This window comes from Cucumis melo, chromosome 8 (genome assembly GCF_025177605.1).
Source record: "Cucumis melo cultivar AY chromosome 8, USDA_Cmelo_AY_1.0, whole genome shotgun sequence".
In the NCBI taxonomy this organism is placed as follows: Eukaryota; Viridiplantae; Streptophyta; class Magnoliopsida; order Cucurbitales; family Cucurbitaceae; genus Cucumis; species Cucumis melo.
Genome location: NC_066864.1, coordinates 31,502,488 through 31,523,824, shown reverse-complemented (window position 1 = coordinate 31,523,824; position 21,337 = coordinate 31,502,488). Strand labels below are relative to the sequence as shown.

The following is a 21,337-nucleotide window of genomic DNA, read 5'->3' as shown; positions in this document are numbered from 1 at the left end:
CCACATATAACTTTGATATTTTCAACAAATGGCACACTATACTGTTGTATTAATGTTAAAGAGGAAGCAAATATAGTCAATGAAGAGTTCTTTCAAAACAATTTCAAACGTTAGTTTTAAGACATAATTTAAAAAAAGAAAATCTTAATGGCATCATTAAATCGATAAATTTTATTCTCAATGTATATCATGTGTGTACCACAATTTTCAACTTTCTATCGTGTACTAGAAGCCAAATTTAAAGGTACATAGATATCTGAATCAATGGTTAAAACTAGAAATAGTGAAATTTGGTATAATATTGAAACTAATCTTCAAATTTGAAGTTACCAATAACTAATTTTACCTTTCTTTTTAATCACTTTCGAGTTTTTTTTATTACTTTTTAATATAGAAAAGGAGATCCTGTTTTTATTAATAACAAATGTAATGAGTTCTTAAATAGTATTTTACTATATGTCCAATAAATATTTAATTTGTGTAAAATTTCACTATAAAAATGACTCTAATTTTCTTTTAATTTCCTCTCAAATACACACCAACAAAGATTCAACCTAATTGTTAAGTATTTGCTTTCTCACTATTAACTTCATTTTTCTATCATTACCTTTTTTAAATAGAAAACATATACACATTAATTAGAGGAAAACAAAAAATTAAATAGTATTATAAAACATAAGCCTTTCAAACACTCAAAGGACAAACAACTTAATTTGTTAAATATATACGTCGGTCAATGTTGGATCTAAAATTTAAAACGCATCTTTTATATCTCTTACACCAATGTATATTAGAATGAGCACAAACCTTAGGTTTTCCCATGAACCTAAAAGCTTCCATCACGAATGGATATAACCCTTTCAAATTCTATAGCTTCTATTTCATTCCTTTATACAACGATGATATCACTTTTCTTAAAATTTGACAAAATTGATCAAATATATGCCACAATCATGTGTGTACATATTGATACATTGATATATTTATAGACCTATCAATATTTTTGATCACCGTTTATATTTGATTTATTAAAATTCATCATTTTCTTATATATTAATTAAGCTAATTATAGCCATGCATTATTTTTTCTCCGACCTATTTCTAAACATAAGTTTGTTTTGGTTACTTTTTCACATGATTATACTCAAATTACTTTAAAAAATTAACTATTAAACTAATAATTTCAATTCGCCATTAAGAGTTGTTGGAAATTTGAACGTAATCGGTGGTTGGAGTTAGTCGTTGGTAGAAGTGAACTATTGTCGAAATTAGTTGTGGGTGGTGATTTATGCTCGATAAAGCATGTCATTAAAGTCATTAAATTACCTAGAATGCAATTAAATTTAAAAAGTTTTAAAGAAAATCATAAAAAAAGTTCAATTGAAAAGAATGAATGAATGATATAATATATATATTACATAAACATATAATAAATAGCTAAATATATTATGTATTATCTACGACCCAATTCTGCATCCTCTAACTGCCTTTGATGTGCCTTTTGCCTTGGATCGACATCAGGTTTGGGTAAAAAAGCACCAGCAAAGAATCTAAAATAGAAGAAATTCAAAGCTGCAATTACACCAACTACATAGAAGAAGTAATCAAGCCTATTTTTATTCAAATCATTTCCTCCAAGCCATTCTCTTTCCACTTTGCTCACTATCCCCGTCAAAACACTGCTCAGGTAGCTCGCCAATGACAAACTCAAGAAAAATATTGCTCCGGCTACCGTCCTCAAGCTCTCCGGCAAGTGCGTAGTCAAAAGCTCCATAACCGCAATCGCCGCAAAAGCCTCCGTCAATCCCGACAGAGCAAACTCCGGTATTAGCACCCAAACATGTAACGGTGAAATAAATGACTTGTTTTCTACCGCTGCGTCCCGCCGAAGCTTCTCGAGAATTCCCGCCACCACCATACATAAAACCGACATCACGATCCCGATTTCGATCCTTGTTTTCATGGAGAAACGTTTGTTGCTTCGGGTTTTTTTCTTCATATGTTCGACGTATTTCTCGTAAATGTAGATCCAAATTGACAGAGTAATCATGGGAGTTAAACTCATCCAAGCTGGTGGGATTTGGAAATGAGGTCCTATAAATCTGTTCATTTGAATGGCTTGTAAAATCCCAAATGAACCCATTTGTTGCATTGACATAAAGCATGGAATTCCAGCTAACCAAACAGGGATTATTCCAACAACACATTTAAATTCCTCAACTTGATGAACACTACATAATCTCCATTCATTCTTTGATTTCCCGTCTTCATCTAATTCCACAGACGAATCAACCACTGTCGCCGCTTTGTCGAATATCAAAAACCTGTTCGTATGTGCTAACTTACTAGAATTCATTGGAGGGTTATGTAATTGATCAAATTGAGTTGGTTTTGGGATTTGGCGTTTTCGACACGTCGCCACGACGACTTTTGCTATGTCTGCAAAGACACTTCCTTGAGGTGCTTTGCAGATGTAATAACGATGGCCCAAGAGGAAGATGGAGATGGAGAAGACAAAGCAGGCGGTTGGAATGCCGAAGCCAAGAGTCCAACTAACGTTGGTTTGGACATATACGACGATGGTTAGAGCTATGACGAGGGCGACTGAGAAGAGGAAGTACCACCAGTTTAAGAAGCTTTCGAGTTTGGCTCTGCCCTTTTCGGTGTTGGTGTCAAATTGGTCAGCACCGAAGGAGATGTTGCAAGGTCGTATACCACCGGCTCCGATGACGATGAGTCCAAGGCCGAGGTAGAGGAAGCTGAGTTGCCATGGGAGAGGCTGTGGGCAGTTGGATTCACCACTGATGCAGGGTGGGGGTCTCATTTGAGGCAACCCTGCACCTAAGGTCAGCACTCCCATCCCCTAAATTCAATCAATATATATATCGAAACATTTATAGAACATAATAATACATTTTGTAAGGCTTATTGTTTTGTTTTAGAGAATTGAAAACTACTTGATTAACTTTGATTTAAGGGTTCTCTGTCGGTTTAGTGTTATATTGAAAACAAAACAAATCTAAAAAATTCTTGAAAATTCCGTTTTCTTGTTTGCTTTTCCACACACATCAACAAACCCAGAATCAACTTATCAAATCCTGTTTTTAGTTTTCTATATTTTACTTGGTTTATGGAAAACATTGGTAGAAAGCAAATAACAAAAAATATCAAAGGTCAAAGAAGTGTTTTTCCATCGGGTCTAAATAATTCAGTAACTCAAATTGTTGAACTTGATGATAGAGACTTTTTCAGACAAACTCATAAACTTATTTTCAGAAAGGCAAAGCTAAAAATTTATATATTTCCAGAAATGTGAAAACTGAGAATCACTCAATAATTAAAATTTGTCAGTCAAGAGGTTTAGGTCAAATTACTCTTTGTCATTAACTAAACTTTTTCTACTTTTTGCACCAAAACAGCAGCCAGAAACAAAAATTTTGTTCTCATAATCAAACCTATTTGGTTTTCAAAGATTAAAAAGCTTGTTCCAAGCTAATATGATTAATAATTTTAAGATCACTCGCAATCATGTAATAGAAAATGCGTGATAGAGAAGTACCAAAAGAGACGCGATGGAGCCAAAGAGGAGAGTGTAAAACCTTCCCAAGTAAGTATCGGCAAGAAAAGCCCCAGCAAGAGGAGCAAAATTGGTAGTACCACCCCAGATCTGAAACACATAAGCCGAAGCCACATTGTCCAAATTATACATTGTGTGCAAATACAATACCAAATTCCCTATCAAACTCATCGAGGCAAGTTTCTCAAACGTTTCATTTCCTACAAAATTACCAAAAAATTAACAAAACAAAGCGTCGTTAGTCGATTAGGATTCAAATAATTAATTAACATTTACCAAGGATGAATCTCACGGCTCGCCATCCTCCGCGAGTTTCCTTTTTCCGAGAAGCATCCAAAGAAGAATGAAGGTTCCCATTCTCCATGAATTTTTCTCTCTTTTTTCTTTTTTCTTAAAATTCTTCTTTTTGTTTCATAGAGCTTTATAAAAAATGTTTGTGTTTTCCTTTTGGTATCCACTCGAAAGTTTGTTCACTAAATGAAGAAGGTGGTTTTGTTTGTTTAGTTGTAATTTTGCTATTTTTAGTGCCTTTGTGTATACCATCTCTCTTTGCCTGCCAAGTGAAAAAACGATCCAATTCCTGTTTTCCATATTAACACAACATATGTCATTCCTTCTAACAATAGCATTCCAATTTCCTTTTCTTTTCAAAACTAAAATTATATGAACTCAACATTATAATGTTGTAAGAAACGATTTTGACCTAAAAAGTTTGGATGGTGTAACTGATTATCACGCTAGTCTCAAACATTTTATTTTAATTTTGTTAAACTTAAAAATAAAATGATAGTTGATTATCACACTAGTCTAATAGTCCAATGTTAGAAATACCCTAAAGCGAGAACTTATGCTCAAACGTTTCATTTTTTGTTTTTCTCTGCTTGTTTTATACATAAAAAAATTAGAATGGTTCAATATTTGTTTTTTTTTTTTTTGAAGAAAAACTAAAGAGATGTTTGAGGTAAGGAGTAATTTATAATAGTCTTGTAATTATAATAGTTTATGTTTGGGGTGCATAATTATAATATGTGTTTGAGATGAATATTATTATAGTCTACGTTATTATAATTTTGGAGTGAAGCCTATTATAATTTGAGTTTTTCACTGTCGTAAAATATATAATAACTCTTAGGAGGAATGAGGAATAGTGATAGAAGAGAAAGGGAAGAGTGAGAAATAGTGACAAAGAAGAAAACGAGGGAAGAAATTAAATTATGCTAATACTACGGTTATAATAACCCTTAGGCCGAACGGAGAGCGGGGGGATTTCATAGTATGAGGGTCAAAGAGCCCCCTCAAGGATAAATTTTAAGGACAATAATAGTTTCCGGGGTAATGCAGTTGGCTGTCATATGGTCTCACAAATTATTAGTTCTTGATTTCAGCTTCGGTCAAACATTTTTATTTATTTTTCTTAGACGATTCAATTTATTATTTTCTGAAAAATATTAAAAGGTAGAAATAGTTATAAAATTAATAGTTATTTTGGCACCGACATTTTTCTATTGCTACCAAAATTGAATTTAATACTTTCTTTTTCTCCTTCCATCTCTTCAATTGTTTATTTTATTTTATTTTATTCTTTGTCTCTATTTTTTAAAAAAATGTTTAGAATGATTTTATATGTTATTTTCTAATTAAGAAAGTTAAATGTCAAGATTTGTCACTTTTAGTCTTATATACATTAGAGGACCCCAAATTGAAGTCCACCCTCAAACGTCGCTTCTCTCTTTCTCTAATGTTTATTGAAAAATCTATATTATTATAATTAATATTATAATTTTGTTCCCAGGAAAAGTATGGTTCAAACTTTGAGGAAATATGCAAAGGGTTGAATGTTCCAAAATGAATAATTCCATTTACGTGCAAAATCCAAATAACTGAAACGCGTTGTACCAATATCTCTTTCTAAGGTCGCATTTCATTTATTATATAAACAAACGAAACCAAATCCATATTTATGCAAATTAAAACAAACCTTCATACGGAAAGAAAAAAAGAATTATATTCTAAAAAACAAAAGGGTCCAATACCAATAATAATAATAAAAAAAATGGCTCATTTGTCTGTTATAATCCTTCTGGTTTTTGTTCCCATTGTTGTATTTTTCGCGTTGTTGAGTATTATTTGCTGGAATTCTGGTCGCAGTTCCAGCGGCGGAGGACATGCTCATTTCGGCGGCGCCGCCCATGATGGAGGATTCCATCATCATGCCGGCGGTCATGCTCACCACGTGGCCATCGTAACCCATTCTGGAGGTGGAGGACACGATTGTGGAGGTGCGGCCGGAGGCGGAAGGGGAGGCGGAGGCGGCTCTAGCTCTGCCTGTTGATGATCATTGTTTTTGCTGTCGATTGTGGCCGTATATATGGATTCATTAAACGATTAATTAGGTCTTGATCTTTCCCTATACAATTGAATGAATTTGTTCTGGTAATTCTTTTTATTCAAATGAATTTGTATGTATTAATTAAAGTCCAAATAAATAAATTTGTGTTAGAATGTTATTGGTTGAATCTCGGGCTTACACATTTCTTTCCTGATCCTTTTTATTTATTTATATATTAAAAATATTTATTCAAACTTTATAAAAGGTAAATTGATTGTTTGTTGTCAAACTAAGCTTCAACTCATTAATAATTGACATAAATAATATAATTACATTAACTTCCTAGTATAGTATGAAAGTCACCTAAATTGAAACATTTATATAATAATTTATTGGGTCCCATGACAAACCATCTCCAAGTTTCAAGAACTTTGTTCTTAATGTTTTTGTTGTTCTAAGAACCTCAAATCTATCATCATATTTGTTTCTTTTCTTTAGAGTGGTGTGGAAGAAATGAAAACTGTGATCAGTACTGTTGCAAGCTATGGAGGATAATTATATACTTGGTCTATCGTTTGGTTACTTTCATAGTCATCACTCGATGCAGATGTGTGTACAACATAAAATAAAAAATAAAAATTGAATTTAAGAATTTAATAATTATTACTAAAAAATTGGATCTTTTAATTTACAATAAGCTTAAGAAATCAGCTGGCTTTTGAACTATGGCAGAATGGCTCGAGCGCAACAATGGTAAGTTCAAAGTAAAAATCTAAGACGTCTACCCCTTTTCGAAGATATTTCTCTTGATTTTAATTACTGATTAGTGTACCAAGTCTATATATATATATACACACACGATATATCCACCATTGCCTTGAATTGGAGATTGGAGAGCCTTTATCTAGCTCACCTTTTCCCGATGCACTCTTGTTTTGATCATCAATGATATTTTGGGCAGATTTCATGATTATACGATTAATAAATTTCTAACATTATATATAACAATAAATATTAAGATGTTTGAACTAGATAATTTTATAAATTAAATTTAGTCAAGAACAACATATCATGATCTATAAATAATCTTTTTGAGAAATTGTGTCTCTCACTTGACCTTCCTCTAGAACTTAATTTAGATTTTTCGATGGAAAGAACAAATTACTTAATGAGGGAGCAAGAACACCAATACTAAGATTTCCATCACGATGTTTAATTAGGATATTAATATCTTTTAACCTAATATGTTTAATAAAGAGATAAATAATATATAATGTAAGTAGGTGACGTTAATAATAAAATAAATCAAAACGAATGTGCAAATGCATGAAGGTTAAGATATTCTGTTAAGAAATATTTCTCATGTTTCTGGTTAATAAACAAATAAATAACCTGACTTGGGATAGGTAGAAACATTTTTGGGAAGAAAAAATTATAAAAGAAAAATCCTCTCTCTCTAGGGGAGTTTATTTTTCGATTCCCCACCCTGCATGCAGTTGTACTCCAAAAAAGAAAAGGAACTATAATTCTAGAACTGGAAGTGATCCATGGGAGAAACAAAGGGGGATTTTCCAGTTTGGGCCGGCAATTTTATACTCGTACTTCTAACTCCCATTAATTACTATATGTTCATAGTCATATTGCGTTATTTCTGTAATTATCAAGAGAAACCTGGTGGCCGTAATCACGGTGTGGTGGAAACTGTTTTGGTTGATGATTACCTTCGTAAGGAAGTTGTTAAAGGTCAAACCTTTCAGAAAATATAGTATTCAAAGGATTTTGATTGTTTCAAAATTGAATTCTATTACGTGTAAAATTCAAACAACTGAGACGTAAAATATAATATCCCAATTTTTTTCTCTCAATGCAGGATTTATTATATAAATGAAAGGAGATTCATACTTGTAAGCTTCAAAATATTCATAAGGAAAAAGGAAACTATATTCTAAAAAAAAGAAAAAAAAGGATGGTTGATGCTGTATTTATTATTATTCCGGTAGTTTTTCTTTCAATTTGTGTAGTTTTCGTGGTGCTGAGTCTACTTTGCCGGTGGACTGGTGGTGGCAGTTCCACCGAAGATGGTGCTTTTTCCGGAGGTGCCAATGGCGACTTAGGTGGAGGAGATGATGGTGGAGAAGACGTTGGTGGAGGTTATGATGGTGGAGGTGGTGGGTATGATGGTGGAGGTGGCGGTTACGATGGGGGAGGCGGTGGTGGCGGGGGAGGAGGCGGAGGTAGCTCTGCGTGTTGAGGTTCATTTTATTGTATATATGTATTAAACATAATTAATTAATTAGGACGTTTTGATCTCATAAAATTGTAATGAATTTGTGTTAGTTAGTAGTTCGTTTTATTGAAATAAATTTGGAAAACAAATTGGTTTTGTTGGAATGATTCCCAAAATGTTATCATTCAAAAGTAATAATTTCATTTGAATAATTGAGCTGTGAAGAGCAAATGCTTGGAAGTTTCAGTTTCGCAAAATCGTAATACAATTCTCTATCTTCGGTCCCAACACACAATTGGTCAAAGTCAAATCTTCAAAAAATCTAATAAATTCGACCGCCACAAATCTAACATTAACTCTAAAAATAATAATATATCTAAACATAAATAAAAGGAACTTTCATGAATATAAGAAATATTTACGGTGCAGTAACAAAGTGCACGTTAGTCATTTTATAAATATTTCAGGTTTGTCTCTTCCATCTTTTTCTTCTCTTTACTATTTTTTTATCGTTCCTATGTACTCTTCTTTCTTATCTTTCATTTTTTTTTTGTTTTTAGATTTGGATAACTAAATCTATCTCTTTCTATCGTCTTTTTTGTTTTTCTCTTTTTTTAGATGCGTGCATATCTTTCTTCATCTTTCTTCTTTTTCTTTTTTTTTTCATTCCCATGCATCGTATAGTTTTTTTGTTAACCAAATCTGATGGCGTAAGAATCTTGGAAAATTGGTTAGGCACTTACATTTGGGTAATATTGAAAAAAAAGAATCATTTATACCAAATTTTGAAGAAAAAAAATCGTTTAGATTTGGGGTAGCCAAATTTAAACGATCATGTACCCCAATCTAAACGATCTTATACCAAATTTTGAAAAAAAAAAGTTATATAGATTTGGGGTTCCAAATCTAAACGATCATGTAGCCAAATCTAAACGATCGTGTAAGCAAATCTAAACGATCGTGTAAGCAAATCTAAACGATCGTATACCAAATTTTGAAAAAAAAATGGTTTAGATTTGGGATAGCCAAATCTAAACGATCATGTAGTTAAATCTAAACGATCGTATACCAAATGTTGAAAAAAAAATCGTTTAGATTTGGGATGATCGTGTAGCCAAATCTAAACGATTATGTAACCCAATTAATTAAACAATCCACTACAAGAGATAGGGGTACTCTCGACGCTCGAAAACGTCGGCGAAAATGAAAAATATTTCGAAAAAGGATATGCTGACGTACATCATGACGTTGGAAAGAACATCGGGAGAAATGTGTCGGGAAAGGCTCTCCCGACGCCTAAATACACGTCAGCAAAGGTAACGTCGGGAATACCTCTTTCCCGACGCACCTTATGCCGACACACCTCGCGGCGTCGGAAATGCCTCTTTTCCGACGTTTTTTTCCAACGTTTCATTGCATCGGAAATTCCTTTTTAATTATATATATTTTTTAATATTTCATTTCTATTTTTTTTCTTAAAATATTTTGCTCAAACATTCACAACGATGTTCGGATTGCTCAAATATTTTTCTCGACGTTTTGAATTAAATTAAAATAAATAGAATATAAATTAAAATAAATTAAGAAATATACAAACATAAATAAAAAAAAGAATTAAAATTAATAATACGAATAAGTTCACTACAAAAAATATAGTTCTCATAATACAAAAAACACAAACATAACAAAAAGCCTCCCAACGAGGTGCGTATGCGTCATTCTACACCTTCGGTCCTAAAAATGATATAAAAGTAACTAAGTTTAGTACATAATCATATATTGCAAAAACTTAAGGATAATAGAGACATATATACGTACCGCAGAGCTAGAGAACATGTGGTGGTCCCTATTGTGCACGAGTTAATTCTTCTATCATCTTTTTCATGCTTTCCACTTGTGAAGCTAACGTTTGGTGATTTCTATCTTGTACTTCAATTCGTTCCAAAGTTTCATGAAATTTAGCTTGTAATTCAATCTCTTTTTCTGTGGACTGCGAACAAGATGTCGACGAACTGCTTGCACTCGCCGTTCTGCGAGCCTTCGGCTTGGATCCCCAACCAAGGCCTTTTGAGTAGCCTGTTCGTCTACCCAACACCTGATCGCATATCTCATCCTCAGAGAGTGGCTGACTACCCTCTAGGGTAAGCTGGGATTGGAGTTCCATCATTTGATTCTGCAACAAATTTAAAATCTATGTTAGGTAACGCGCAAAAATATATAATGAAAGTGGATAATTAATAAGGGCATAACTTACATGCGCATCCTCGGCGGCCTGCTACACGAACGTCATAGCTCGAACGTGTGTTTCCCGAAACAACTCCACACGATCGATCGACTCCCCTTTTCTCTCAGCGAGCTAGTACTATTGTTGTAGAAACGACTTGGACCCGCTACTATGATTGTAAGGCTGCTTCTGTCTAGCAGCCTTGTTCGTCCGTGATTGCTCCTACATTAAAACAATTATATTGTTTATTTCTTATACATATTAAAACTTGTTATCATAATTAATCATGACAAATACTTGGAATGCACGACTGATATAGTGGTCGCAGAGGAAGTGTCAATCCTCATGACATCCAACCAATGCATTTGGTGGGTTGGCACGAGCCTCCTCCAGGTCGCTGTACTTTTTGAAATGTCTATGACAGTCGGCCCTGAACTCTTTAAAGGTCGTGAGCATTTGATGCTTAATAAACCTGTTCATTGCTTGATCATTGAAATCAAGTACAAACAATCGTTACACATTACAAACATAACACATTAGATTGGTTAAAGTTAGATATGTTTCAAATGAAATCATATATAAATGTGTAGTGAATTTAATTACCTGAAGGTCGCCCTTGACGATCTCAATGTCTTCTCTTCCAACGTCCGCCTACTTAAGACAGCGAACGAGAAATGTCTTTTGCACGCACACACCTATGGCCTGGCTAAAGTGAACGACGTGTGGGGAAATAGGCTTCTCGCTCAAGGGGCGATCGTCATCGGAATGCGCCCATTTATTGCAACGTGGCGCTCTAACTCCAAGAGTCGAGACTGCGCACGTCTCCTGAGAGTCGGAGTCGCATGTTGTTGAGAAGAAGACCTTGCTCATTTGTTTGACTTTTGTTTACGTCGGTGTCATACCATCGACACTTAAATAGCCATACATTTCTTTCCAACGAGATTTTTTTCCCTCTATTATGATTAACCTTGTATCTAGCCTTGCCACATGTAGGACAATGTTGCAAATCAGCAAACTCTTTCCAATACAATACACAGTCATACTTGCACGCGTGAATAGTCTCGTATCCCAAGCCCAAGTCACGAAGTTTTTGTTTTGCTTCATAAAATGAACTAGGAATAGTACTACAACACATTGGAAACGCTGCTTTTAAGAGTTCTAACAACATGTCGAACGGCTTGTTACTCCAACCATTTAGAACTTTCACATGCATCAACTTAACCAAAAAATTCAACGACGAAAATTCAGAACAACCAGGGTACAACTCATTACGTGCTTGATTCAATAAGTCCTGAAATATATTATTTGTTCTATCTTCATCTATATCTACCCCAACATTCATCGACATTTCATCTTCCAAACGAAATTCCTCTATTTCCTCTTCATGTTCAATAGGGGCTTGTAAATCATTTAGCATACCAAATATATCACCTTCTTCATTAAATTGCCTACTACTAGTTCCTTCATTAAAAGGATTTACTACTAGTTCCTTCCTCAAAGTTTTCTGTACCTCTAAAGCTTAATGACTCTCCATGATACACCCATTCTGTGTAGTAGGGGGATATTCCAATAGTCAGTAGATGTCGTTCGACACCCTTTAATGAGCTCCAATTTAAATTCAAACATCTCTTGCATGAACACCTTAATCGTCCGTAGGCATCAACGTGAAACTTGACAAATTCTAAAAATTGGGTCACTCCATGTTTATACTCAAGGGAGAACTTATTTTTAAGTTTCATCCAACCCTTATCCATCGTTTAAGTCCCTAAAACATAAATAGGTTTGATTAGAAACATATCTCTCTCACTCTCTCACATCCATAACTTACTCCCCTGAATTTTCACTATTTTTCAATAACTAACTTCAAACTATAGAGGCTACTATAACTGCAGGATAGCCAACACAACCTAATTATTAACAACAAAATATTTCAAAATCTTCGCATCCTACAAACCCCTCCAAACTACAGAGGCTACCATAACTGCAGGATAGCCAACACAACCTAATTATTAACAAAATACTTTTAGCTATCCTACTACCACCCCTTGGAACCAGCAAATTCAAAACAAAAAAGACTACCATAACTATAAGATAGCCATCCCAAACATAAACAAATTCAAAACAAAAAAGCTACCATAACTACAAGATAGCCATCTCAAATCAACAATAAAAATATTCAACACAAACAAGCTACCATAATTGTAGGATAGCCAAAACAAATCTTAACACACATATTACATTTTCAATTCAAAACATAAACCCACGTTTAAATTTGAATGTAACCATAACCCCCTCATTCAAATTTGAATTCAACCATAACCCCCTAGAAATTTGAATGCAACCATAACTCCCCCCAGAAAAATAAAAAATAAAATTCAATTTTCAATTTAACTATAACCCCCCCTCTCTCTCTCCCAATTCAATTTTCAATTTAACTATAAACCCCCTCCCTCAATTCAATTTTCAATTTAACTATAAACTCCCCCCAATTCAATTTTCGATTTAATTATAAATAACCCTAAACCATTCGAATTTCAATTTAACTACATTAACCCTCCCAATTAAATTTTGAAATTAACTATAAATCATAAACCCTAAACTCTTCAAATTTAAATTCAACCACAAATTACACACATTCTATACAAAAATACATTTAACAAACAAAAATATATTCCAAAAGAAAATCCTAAAACAATTTTCCTAAAAAAAAATCCTAAAACATAAATTTAAACTAAACAAATTTTAATTTTTCACTTACCTAAAGTGGTAGACGGTGGCGGAACGACGGCGAGGGACGGTGGCGACGAAAACGCTTCGATCTCCTCTCTTTTCCCCTCTCGGTTTCAGTTTTGTATTTTACAGAATTGAAACGATTATAAAGGAGATTTCCCGACGCAATGTCGCGACGTTGGGAAAAAGGGAATTCCCGACGCTCATTAAACGGTTTTCCCGACGCGTTACCGTGCGTCGAGAAAACTCCCTATTCCCGACGCCGTTCCCGACGCACTGTGCACGACGTCGAGAATAATGTGTTTTTTAAAAGTGTATTCCCGACGCCTCTCCTGATGCAGTGTTCATAGCATCGGGAATACACTTATTCCCGACGTTCTTTATGCCGACGTCTTTTGTGACGTCGGGAATCCTTCGTTTTCTTCTAGTGATCGTGTAACAAATTAAACGATAACAATAGTCAAATCTAAACGATCATACACCAAATCGCGTTACCAAATATATTACGCGCATTATTGACAGGACATTTTTAGTATTTTACACGTTGGGCCTCTGGACTTTTTCCATTTTCGAAATTGTTCTATATAGTGTAAATAATTTGTCGTTTTTTTATATTTTTGAGAAAAACCCTAAATAAAACTAACATATACAAAATATGAAAAATCATAATTAAAATTAATGCTTTGAAAACTAGAAAAGCTCATATTTTCATCCACAGATTGCATTATTTTTAAACTATTAAGTACCTTAATTATCAATTAACCCCTAGAGATACCTTCTACTCATAAATAATTAAAATTCATATTTTCAAACACAAATTAAAACCAACTTAAAATCTTCATTAGAATAAGTTATGCCAATACCCTTTGATAGCTAGAATGTTTATTTTAAATATCAATACTATGTTGTAATAGCTAAAATCTTTGAGAAATTGGGTTATTCAAATAATGCAAATACTACATGTATTAAAAATCAAGAAAGATGAAATTTACGGTAATTGATACTCTTGGTTTAAATTCTTCCTCCTTGGGCTGCTGCTTTGTCTTTGACCCTTTGTGTGTGAAATTTATGACTATTGCTATCTGAATTTGACTCTTTCTCTTCTCCTCTGAATCCGAGTGTTGTTTTTATTATTATAATTAATTAAGATAAAGAAGACAGAATTTGATCAATTAATTATTACATCAATTCATTAATCTCAATTGCTTTTCCTTTTCTCTCTCACTTTTTCTTAAGTTTCAAAAAGATTAGGCTATACGGTCGGTGACACTCAAACTTTTACGGTAAGAATTTTCTTTAATTAATTATATTTATACTATTTTCTTTCGCCTTTATTATTATTCAAACAATATTTTAAAATATAACAAAATATTTATAATATGAGAATTTGAATATAATTGATTTTTAAATATTTACGTTGTGGTTTATAGTTTAATGGAGTTCGTCTCTATATTATACTAAATACGGTTAAACTCATAAATATGTAGACTAGTCAAGGATTGGAATTCCATATTACTAAACAGTTGACTTGACTTAAACAATGTGAGATTAGATTAGATTTAAAAAGTTTCTTGTCTAGCAATCGACCATCGATAATGTTTTGGTGAAAATATAGCTAAGGAAAACATCATATACTATACTTTACTTAATACTTGAGATGTGAAGATTTTCTAAACAACATGCCTTTCATAAATGTTAAAAAGTGAAAATTCAAACATTATGTGTGCATAAATTATCTATATTATAAGTTACTACTTAGTTATTATTTTCTTTTTCTTTGAGAGAGATCATATCAATTAAGGAACTCATTTTGGCAACTTAGTGTTTATTATTTGCAACTCAATTTGTCTAAGTTCAAATCTTAATTAATAATGTTTACATGGGAAGTTAAATATTTCTTGAAACATTGAGTATGTGTCAAGCCAAAGATTCCAACCATAATCTTCCATGCCTAGGTTATGTTCAAACAAATTTGATAACTTTAACAATTCAAACATGTTTTTCATTGGTTAACGGTATTTGACATGATTTTTCTCTAGGAGATTTGTATGGATGACCCAAACATAGGGCAAAAAATGTCATATCACCTAGTTTATAAAAAAATCGTCGAATGACCATCTATTGACATCAGACTTGGGTGAAATTACCAAAATATATACTCGCACACATGTAGAAAGTGTAGGAATAGAATTCCTAAAGCGAAAGCTTATGAACGCCCGTGCGAGTGAAATTCAATTTATGAAACCAATAAATTCAAAGAAAAATAATAAACATGCTTCTCATGGAAAATGTGAAAATAAACTGACCTTTGTAGAACCAATTCTTCTTCCAAGCTTCGTGACACCACAAAATCTTCCTCGTTATTCTTCAAGTAAAGAATCACAGAGAGTTGTGGGCTTCTGTAATTTTGGTGAGGGAAGAAGCTTTTGAGAGAATTTTGTTTTGTTGGGATACATAGAGAGATCATAAGATTGTGTTGTGCTGTTCTAAAAAGAAAAATCTTCCTTTTTTTTTTCTTTTAAAACAAATCTCAACAATGGAGGGGGAAGTTATCAAATAACTTCCCCATCCTTGCCACGGAGGGAGTTATTCTATTCTATTTAAATATATTAATATATATATATATATATACATATATATGTATGTATTAATTAAATTAAATAAAATCAATATAAATTTAATTAATATATATTATATCTCATATAATATAAAATTAATATAAATTTAATTACAAATATATTATATCTCATATAATATAAACTTTATATTATATCATATATAATATAACCAATGATTTAGATCTCTCATATAATCTATAGTTCTAATATGAATCGAATTCAATTTTAACCTATAGTTTATTTATGAATCTCATTCATATTATTATTATTATTTGAATCATATTCAAATATTAACTTCTCTCATAAAAAACTTTACATTATAATGTATCAAATACATTATATTAATTGTATCATATACAATTTATTCCCTTTAATCAATTTGAACAATTCAAATTAAACCAAAATAAATTTGATTCTCATTTATCCTTATTGAGCTAACAAGGGGACCTTATGGACCTACAGATTGAAGCTCTACTGAAATGAGATTAATTAATTAAACTCTTTAATTAAATTTAATCTCTATTCATTAACTATTAGTCATTCCACTAAAGACTAATAGTTGCACTCTTCTAACTGTAGATATATTTTTGTGTCCATTAGATATAACCAATCAACAGTGCAATGACCCTTCACAAATTGCTCGTAAGTACAGCTAGGCTAAAAATTACCGTTTTGCCCCTGTAGTTACATCTAACTCCTTAAGTACCATTGATTCCTCTAATGAACAATAATTATAGTCCTATTATAACTGAACTCCTCTCAGGCCAAGAGAGGGTGTGGCGCCACATTGTTCAAGCCCTGAAATCAACCCTTAAGAGAGCAAATTCTCTACTTACTCTATCTATAGAGAAGGAGTGAATTCCTTCTTGTGTAGCTGCGTTCCCAGCTCCCCAATCAGACGAATCCTCAAAATGGTAGGCATATTGAGTCGGCTACATAGGCCACTCTCACCCATACAAATCAAAGGATCGCCTACATAGGCAGGAGTTCACAACTCACTCAAGATTCAGGTCAAGTCACCTATAGTCATCCTGGTGAAATGTAGTCTCAACTAGTAACGGTGTTAATAAGAGAGACTATTCATTTCATGGTCCGGTCTTATACAAACTCTTTGTATAGAATACCCCCGCTCTAATGTCTCGACATAAATGATTAGGATCAAATCATTTGTAGCACTTTAGAACAATTGTAACAACTACAAAGCAGGCCGTATTCGTAGTGTCACCAGGATAAGGTATCCAGCCTTATCCATTTACTACAGACCATTTAGGTTATCACTTAAACATGATCCACTTGTTTGTCTCCACATACATGTTTAGGTTACAGAAGATAACCTTGGATGTTAGTTTATTGGTTTTGTGAGTTAATGCAACTAAATATCAAATAAAATAAAACACTTTATTTTATTAGATAAATAAAAAGTTTGTATAATATATACAATTACAAACTACAAGACCACGAGATTTAGGGCATCAACCCCAACAGAAAGTATCTCGCTCTCGCTCTTTCTTCTTTTTCTCACTTACAGATCATTGCGTTCATCATCTCGATCTTTCTCAGTCTTAGTCTCTTTTGCTCTCTCTTCATTTCGTCACTCACAAAATTACTTTTCTCTCACTCTTGCTCATCGGAGTTGGTCGCATTGAAGCTCATGATTGCATGGGCTCACCGTGTTGGAGAAGAAGAAGAAGACGTTTGGAGAGGAAAATAAGCCAGACAAGAATAAGAAGACATGCAGTGGAAAAGAAGCCAAATAAGAGAAGATGGGCAAAGGAAATAAAACCGAAAGAGAGAGAGAAAGATGAGGCAACAATGGAGAACAATAGGAAAAGGAAAAAAATATATCAAAGAAGAAAAAACAATATCGTAACTTCACACGACCATGACATCAACAAAGGGACATTTAAAAAATTAGGTCATTTGTCATTTTAGACCTTTAAAATAATCTTTTTGGTGCAATTTGCATCATCATAATTATTATACTTATATGTATATATTTGAGTACAACGACATAAACAAGAAAAATTGTCAAAAATAGCAAAATGGACAAAACGTTTATACTTCAAAGAAATCAAGTGCAAGGAATTTTTATCTTTGAGTTGTTTTTTTTCCTACGAAGTGTAAATAGTTTGTTTTTCGTTTTTATTTTTTAGAAAAACGTTGTAAACAATGAAATTTCATAATTAATTATAGAAAACTATACAATACTGTCAACAAAATCACAAATTACTTCTTTTCCACAAAACAATCCTTAAAAGAAAGTTATAACACATATATAAATCTAAGTTTGTTGTAATTTATTTTCCCCCTTAATTCAGCAAAACAAAAGCTCAATATAATCCACAACAAATCATTAATCTGGAATAAAGTATTTGACAATCATTATTGTATTACAAACCACACCTTCATCAAATACCAAAGATCTCCAAAAAAAAAAAAAAAAATTCAACATTTTAAAACGTCTACAACTAAACTTACTAAAAATAACACCAAAATCTAATTCTTTCTTGAAACTTTACTTGAGATGCCAAAATTTAATAAAAACAATTGATCTATGGTTAATAACAAACTCAAGAATAACGTTAACTAAGTGAATTTTAAAAAATTAAAAAAGAATAATGTACTTTTGATGCATGCAAGTAAATATATTGTGTCAATTGTCACGCAGTAGAATAGTGGACTAGAAATAACGATTAACTACTTGAGTTTTGGGTTTTGGATAAAGTAAAGTATGTTTGATAGAATGAGATTCTATCTAAAAACCAATTAGCAACGAGAGGAGTAGCTCAACTATGTTATAAAAAGTGAATCTCTTTGATTTTTTTAGGTGGGACGCAACATTTCAACAAAGTAAAATATTGTATAAAAGTGTAAAAGTAATTATAGATTATAAGGAGTCAATTTAGATGAGTTTTTTCTTTTTTATAAGAAAGAAAACGGAAAATAGACAATTCACAATTAAATATACAAACAAGAAAAGAATAATATATATATATATATATATATATATATATATATATATATACATTTTAACTTTAATAGATTAGGGTAAAGCTCAAACTTGTTACTTAAATATCTTGCTTTTAAAATTCTTTCCTCAAATAGGATAAACAAGAAGGACAAAAAATTGCAAGTAGATTACATCATACACTCATGGATCCAAGGTCTTTTAAATATGTTTTTTGTTTGCTGCTTTTTGGGATCTTGATTCCCATTCTCTTTATTTTGGAACCAAATTTCAAACCACCAACAATCATCCAAATGATTAAAATAATCTTAATCTTCATAAGAAAGAAAATAATCCTATGTTATCTTTTAGATTTTCTGTTCTTGGAATTTATATTTTGGGTTCCCACTCGTCAACCAGATTCACTATTCAGAAGTTTTGATTTTTTATTTGAATTCAGTTACAAATTTTAAATATATGAACTATGTCATTAGTGTCTAAATTCATAAACTAAATTGTCACTTTAATGAATGTTTAGTGACAAAAATATTTTTTAAATTTTTTTTCAATAAATATTTAAATGATAAATAAACATTTTATGTTTTTAAAACAAGGTCAAGTTTGCTATTTATATTATACTTACATGGGTGATTTTTTTTTTGTTGATTATTATTATGTGTCATGAATTTTTTTACGATATAAATATAATATTGATTTATGTCTCGTGTCATGTCAAACTCAATATATATATATGAGAGATGCTGACGAAAAATTTATGTGGCAACGGAAAATTTAAATACCATAGGAAGAATATATCGAACAATATTTAGATAATTTGTCATCTGTTTTTTTTTCCTCTTTTTGTTAGGCTTATACATAAAAACTAATCTCACGAGAAAAAAAAAATTACAAGAAATGTTAGGTTATAGGACTCATTCAACTTTTGAATTGTTATAAATGTTGTTCAAGAATGACAAAATCAAACAAAATATTGTAGATCTTTTATTGTCGATACACTGACAACTTCCCAAATTTATCAAGATAAGAAATAAATTTGAAAGAAAAGAAACAAAAATACAATAGTAAGAAAAACCACAAATACACTATAATTAATACATACTATGCACTCCCTTCAATCTTTTAATTTCTTCCTTCAATCTTCTAATTTCTCCCCCAAAAAAGAAATCATCTTCTGTAAAACATCACATCTTCTGCATGCAACCACTCCACTTCTCCAGATACGCGCGACCTTCCTTTTTTAATCGGTTTGCACCACCGATTGTTTTTCACCAGAATCGTTCCTAAATCTCTTTCCACCGATTTTCAACCTTCTGATCGTTTGTACTATTGTGTTCATTCTTCAACCTTCCCTTGGATTTTTGCAGTTAAAATTTCGAAAACAATATCCTTTGCTACGTTCTTTGTTCAAATTTATGTTTCTGTGACCATGTGTAACGACCCAACTCCTTATACTAAGTCGAAGCCATTACTAATTTTAAAAGACAAATAAAATTTATAAAGTTTGGATAAAATGAAACAAAACCTCAAAAATTTAAATTATTTAAAAGCCTAATCAAAAGTAATTTGCGATATGTGTAAAGGTAAAATCTTAACTCGGGCTCTATCTAATTTTAAAGAAATAAAATAAAAAATAAGGAATAACTAAAATGCAAACATTTAAGGTCTGAACTGGGATATAAAGCGGAAGCAAGGGATCCCTATGGCTCGCCACGGTCACTTCTGGTCACTCGCCAGCTTGCCCTTGCCCTTACCTCTGCCCCTGCCTGAAAAATGAAATGGAAAGAGTGAGTATAAAATACTCAGTAAGGGACCCATTACTAGTCCCATAGGTGCCTGTTAACTTCCTATTAGAGTCCTGAAAATGGTACCCAAGAACTGGCACGTTCTCAAACACGTGCAACATGTGATCCCGTAGGAACAAAATCTGGTCTTCGGTGATCCAAAGGAACACCTAGGACAAACTGGTCTGTAGCGTACCCGGAGGAAACACTAAGACAATCGGGCTGCGAGGATCCCGTCGAATCATTGGAATCATGTCTATATCAATGCCATACTGACGGTCCCGTCGGACTACGCAATCCTAAATAGGTGGTGATCCCGAAGGACACCCATGCAGGTACGACTCTAATAGGGTAAGCTAACATGCACTCTAACCATAACATACACGTAACATAGCATCATCACGTTATCATGTCACATCATATCATCATATCAAATCACATCATCATGTCAAATCATATCATCAGGTTAAGTCATACCATCATGTAATATCATGTCCTCATTAATTGCCATGCCGTTATGTAGTCTAGTCATTAATGTGCATAACTAAGAATGCATGCGATCTCTTAATTCTACTCGTAGGGCTAGTAGTAGAATCTCTTACCTAGAGATTTGCTCAACGAGTCCTAACCACAAGGACACGCTTTCCCAGCAGTGAAGTCCTACTGGTTAGAAACACAAATTTTTCATAACTTAATCACCAATCGACCAAAGACTCCAAACATTCCATTGAAGTAACTTACCTTAGGTCGAGGTTGCGATGCTTGAGCCCTTAACTGGAGAAGTCCCACGCTCCAAGCTCAATTGATCCTAGATGTTTCTTAAAAGAAATAATTTAATTTTAACCCCAAAATTAAATTATTTGAGATCCAACAAATTTTAAAT

The 21,337-nt window shown here is 32.6% G+C and overlaps 2 protein-coding genes across 2 annotated transcripts; one reads left to right on the top strand and one right to left on the bottom strand.

Annotated features, from left to right (window-relative positions):
• Positions 1 to 1,362: 1,362 nt before the first annotated feature.
• LOC103491761 (protein NRT1/ PTR FAMILY 2.8-like) lies at positions 1,363 to 3,952 on the bottom strand. Its single transcript, XM_017045030.2, has 3 exons — positions 3,854 to 3,952; positions 3,560 to 3,777; positions 1,363 to 2,863 (listed from the first exon to the last, which is right to left on the bottom strand). The coding sequence occupies exons 1-3, from the start codon at positions 3,939 to 3,941 to the stop codon at positions 1,454 to 1,456; spliced, it is 1,716 nt and encodes a 571-aa protein (XP_016900519.2). The 5' UTR covers positions 3,942 to 3,952; the 3' UTR covers positions 1,363 to 1,453.
• Positions 3,953 to 5,630: 1,678 nt separating this feature from the next.
• On the top strand, positions 5,631 to 5,909 carry LOC103491755 (dormancy-associated protein 2-like). Its single transcript, XM_008451824.2, has one exon. The coding sequence runs from the start codon at positions 5,631 to 5,633 to the stop codon at positions 5,907 to 5,909; it is 279 nt and encodes a 92-aa protein (XP_008450046.2).
• The last annotated feature ends 15,428 nt before the right edge of the window (positions 5,910 to 21,337 follow it).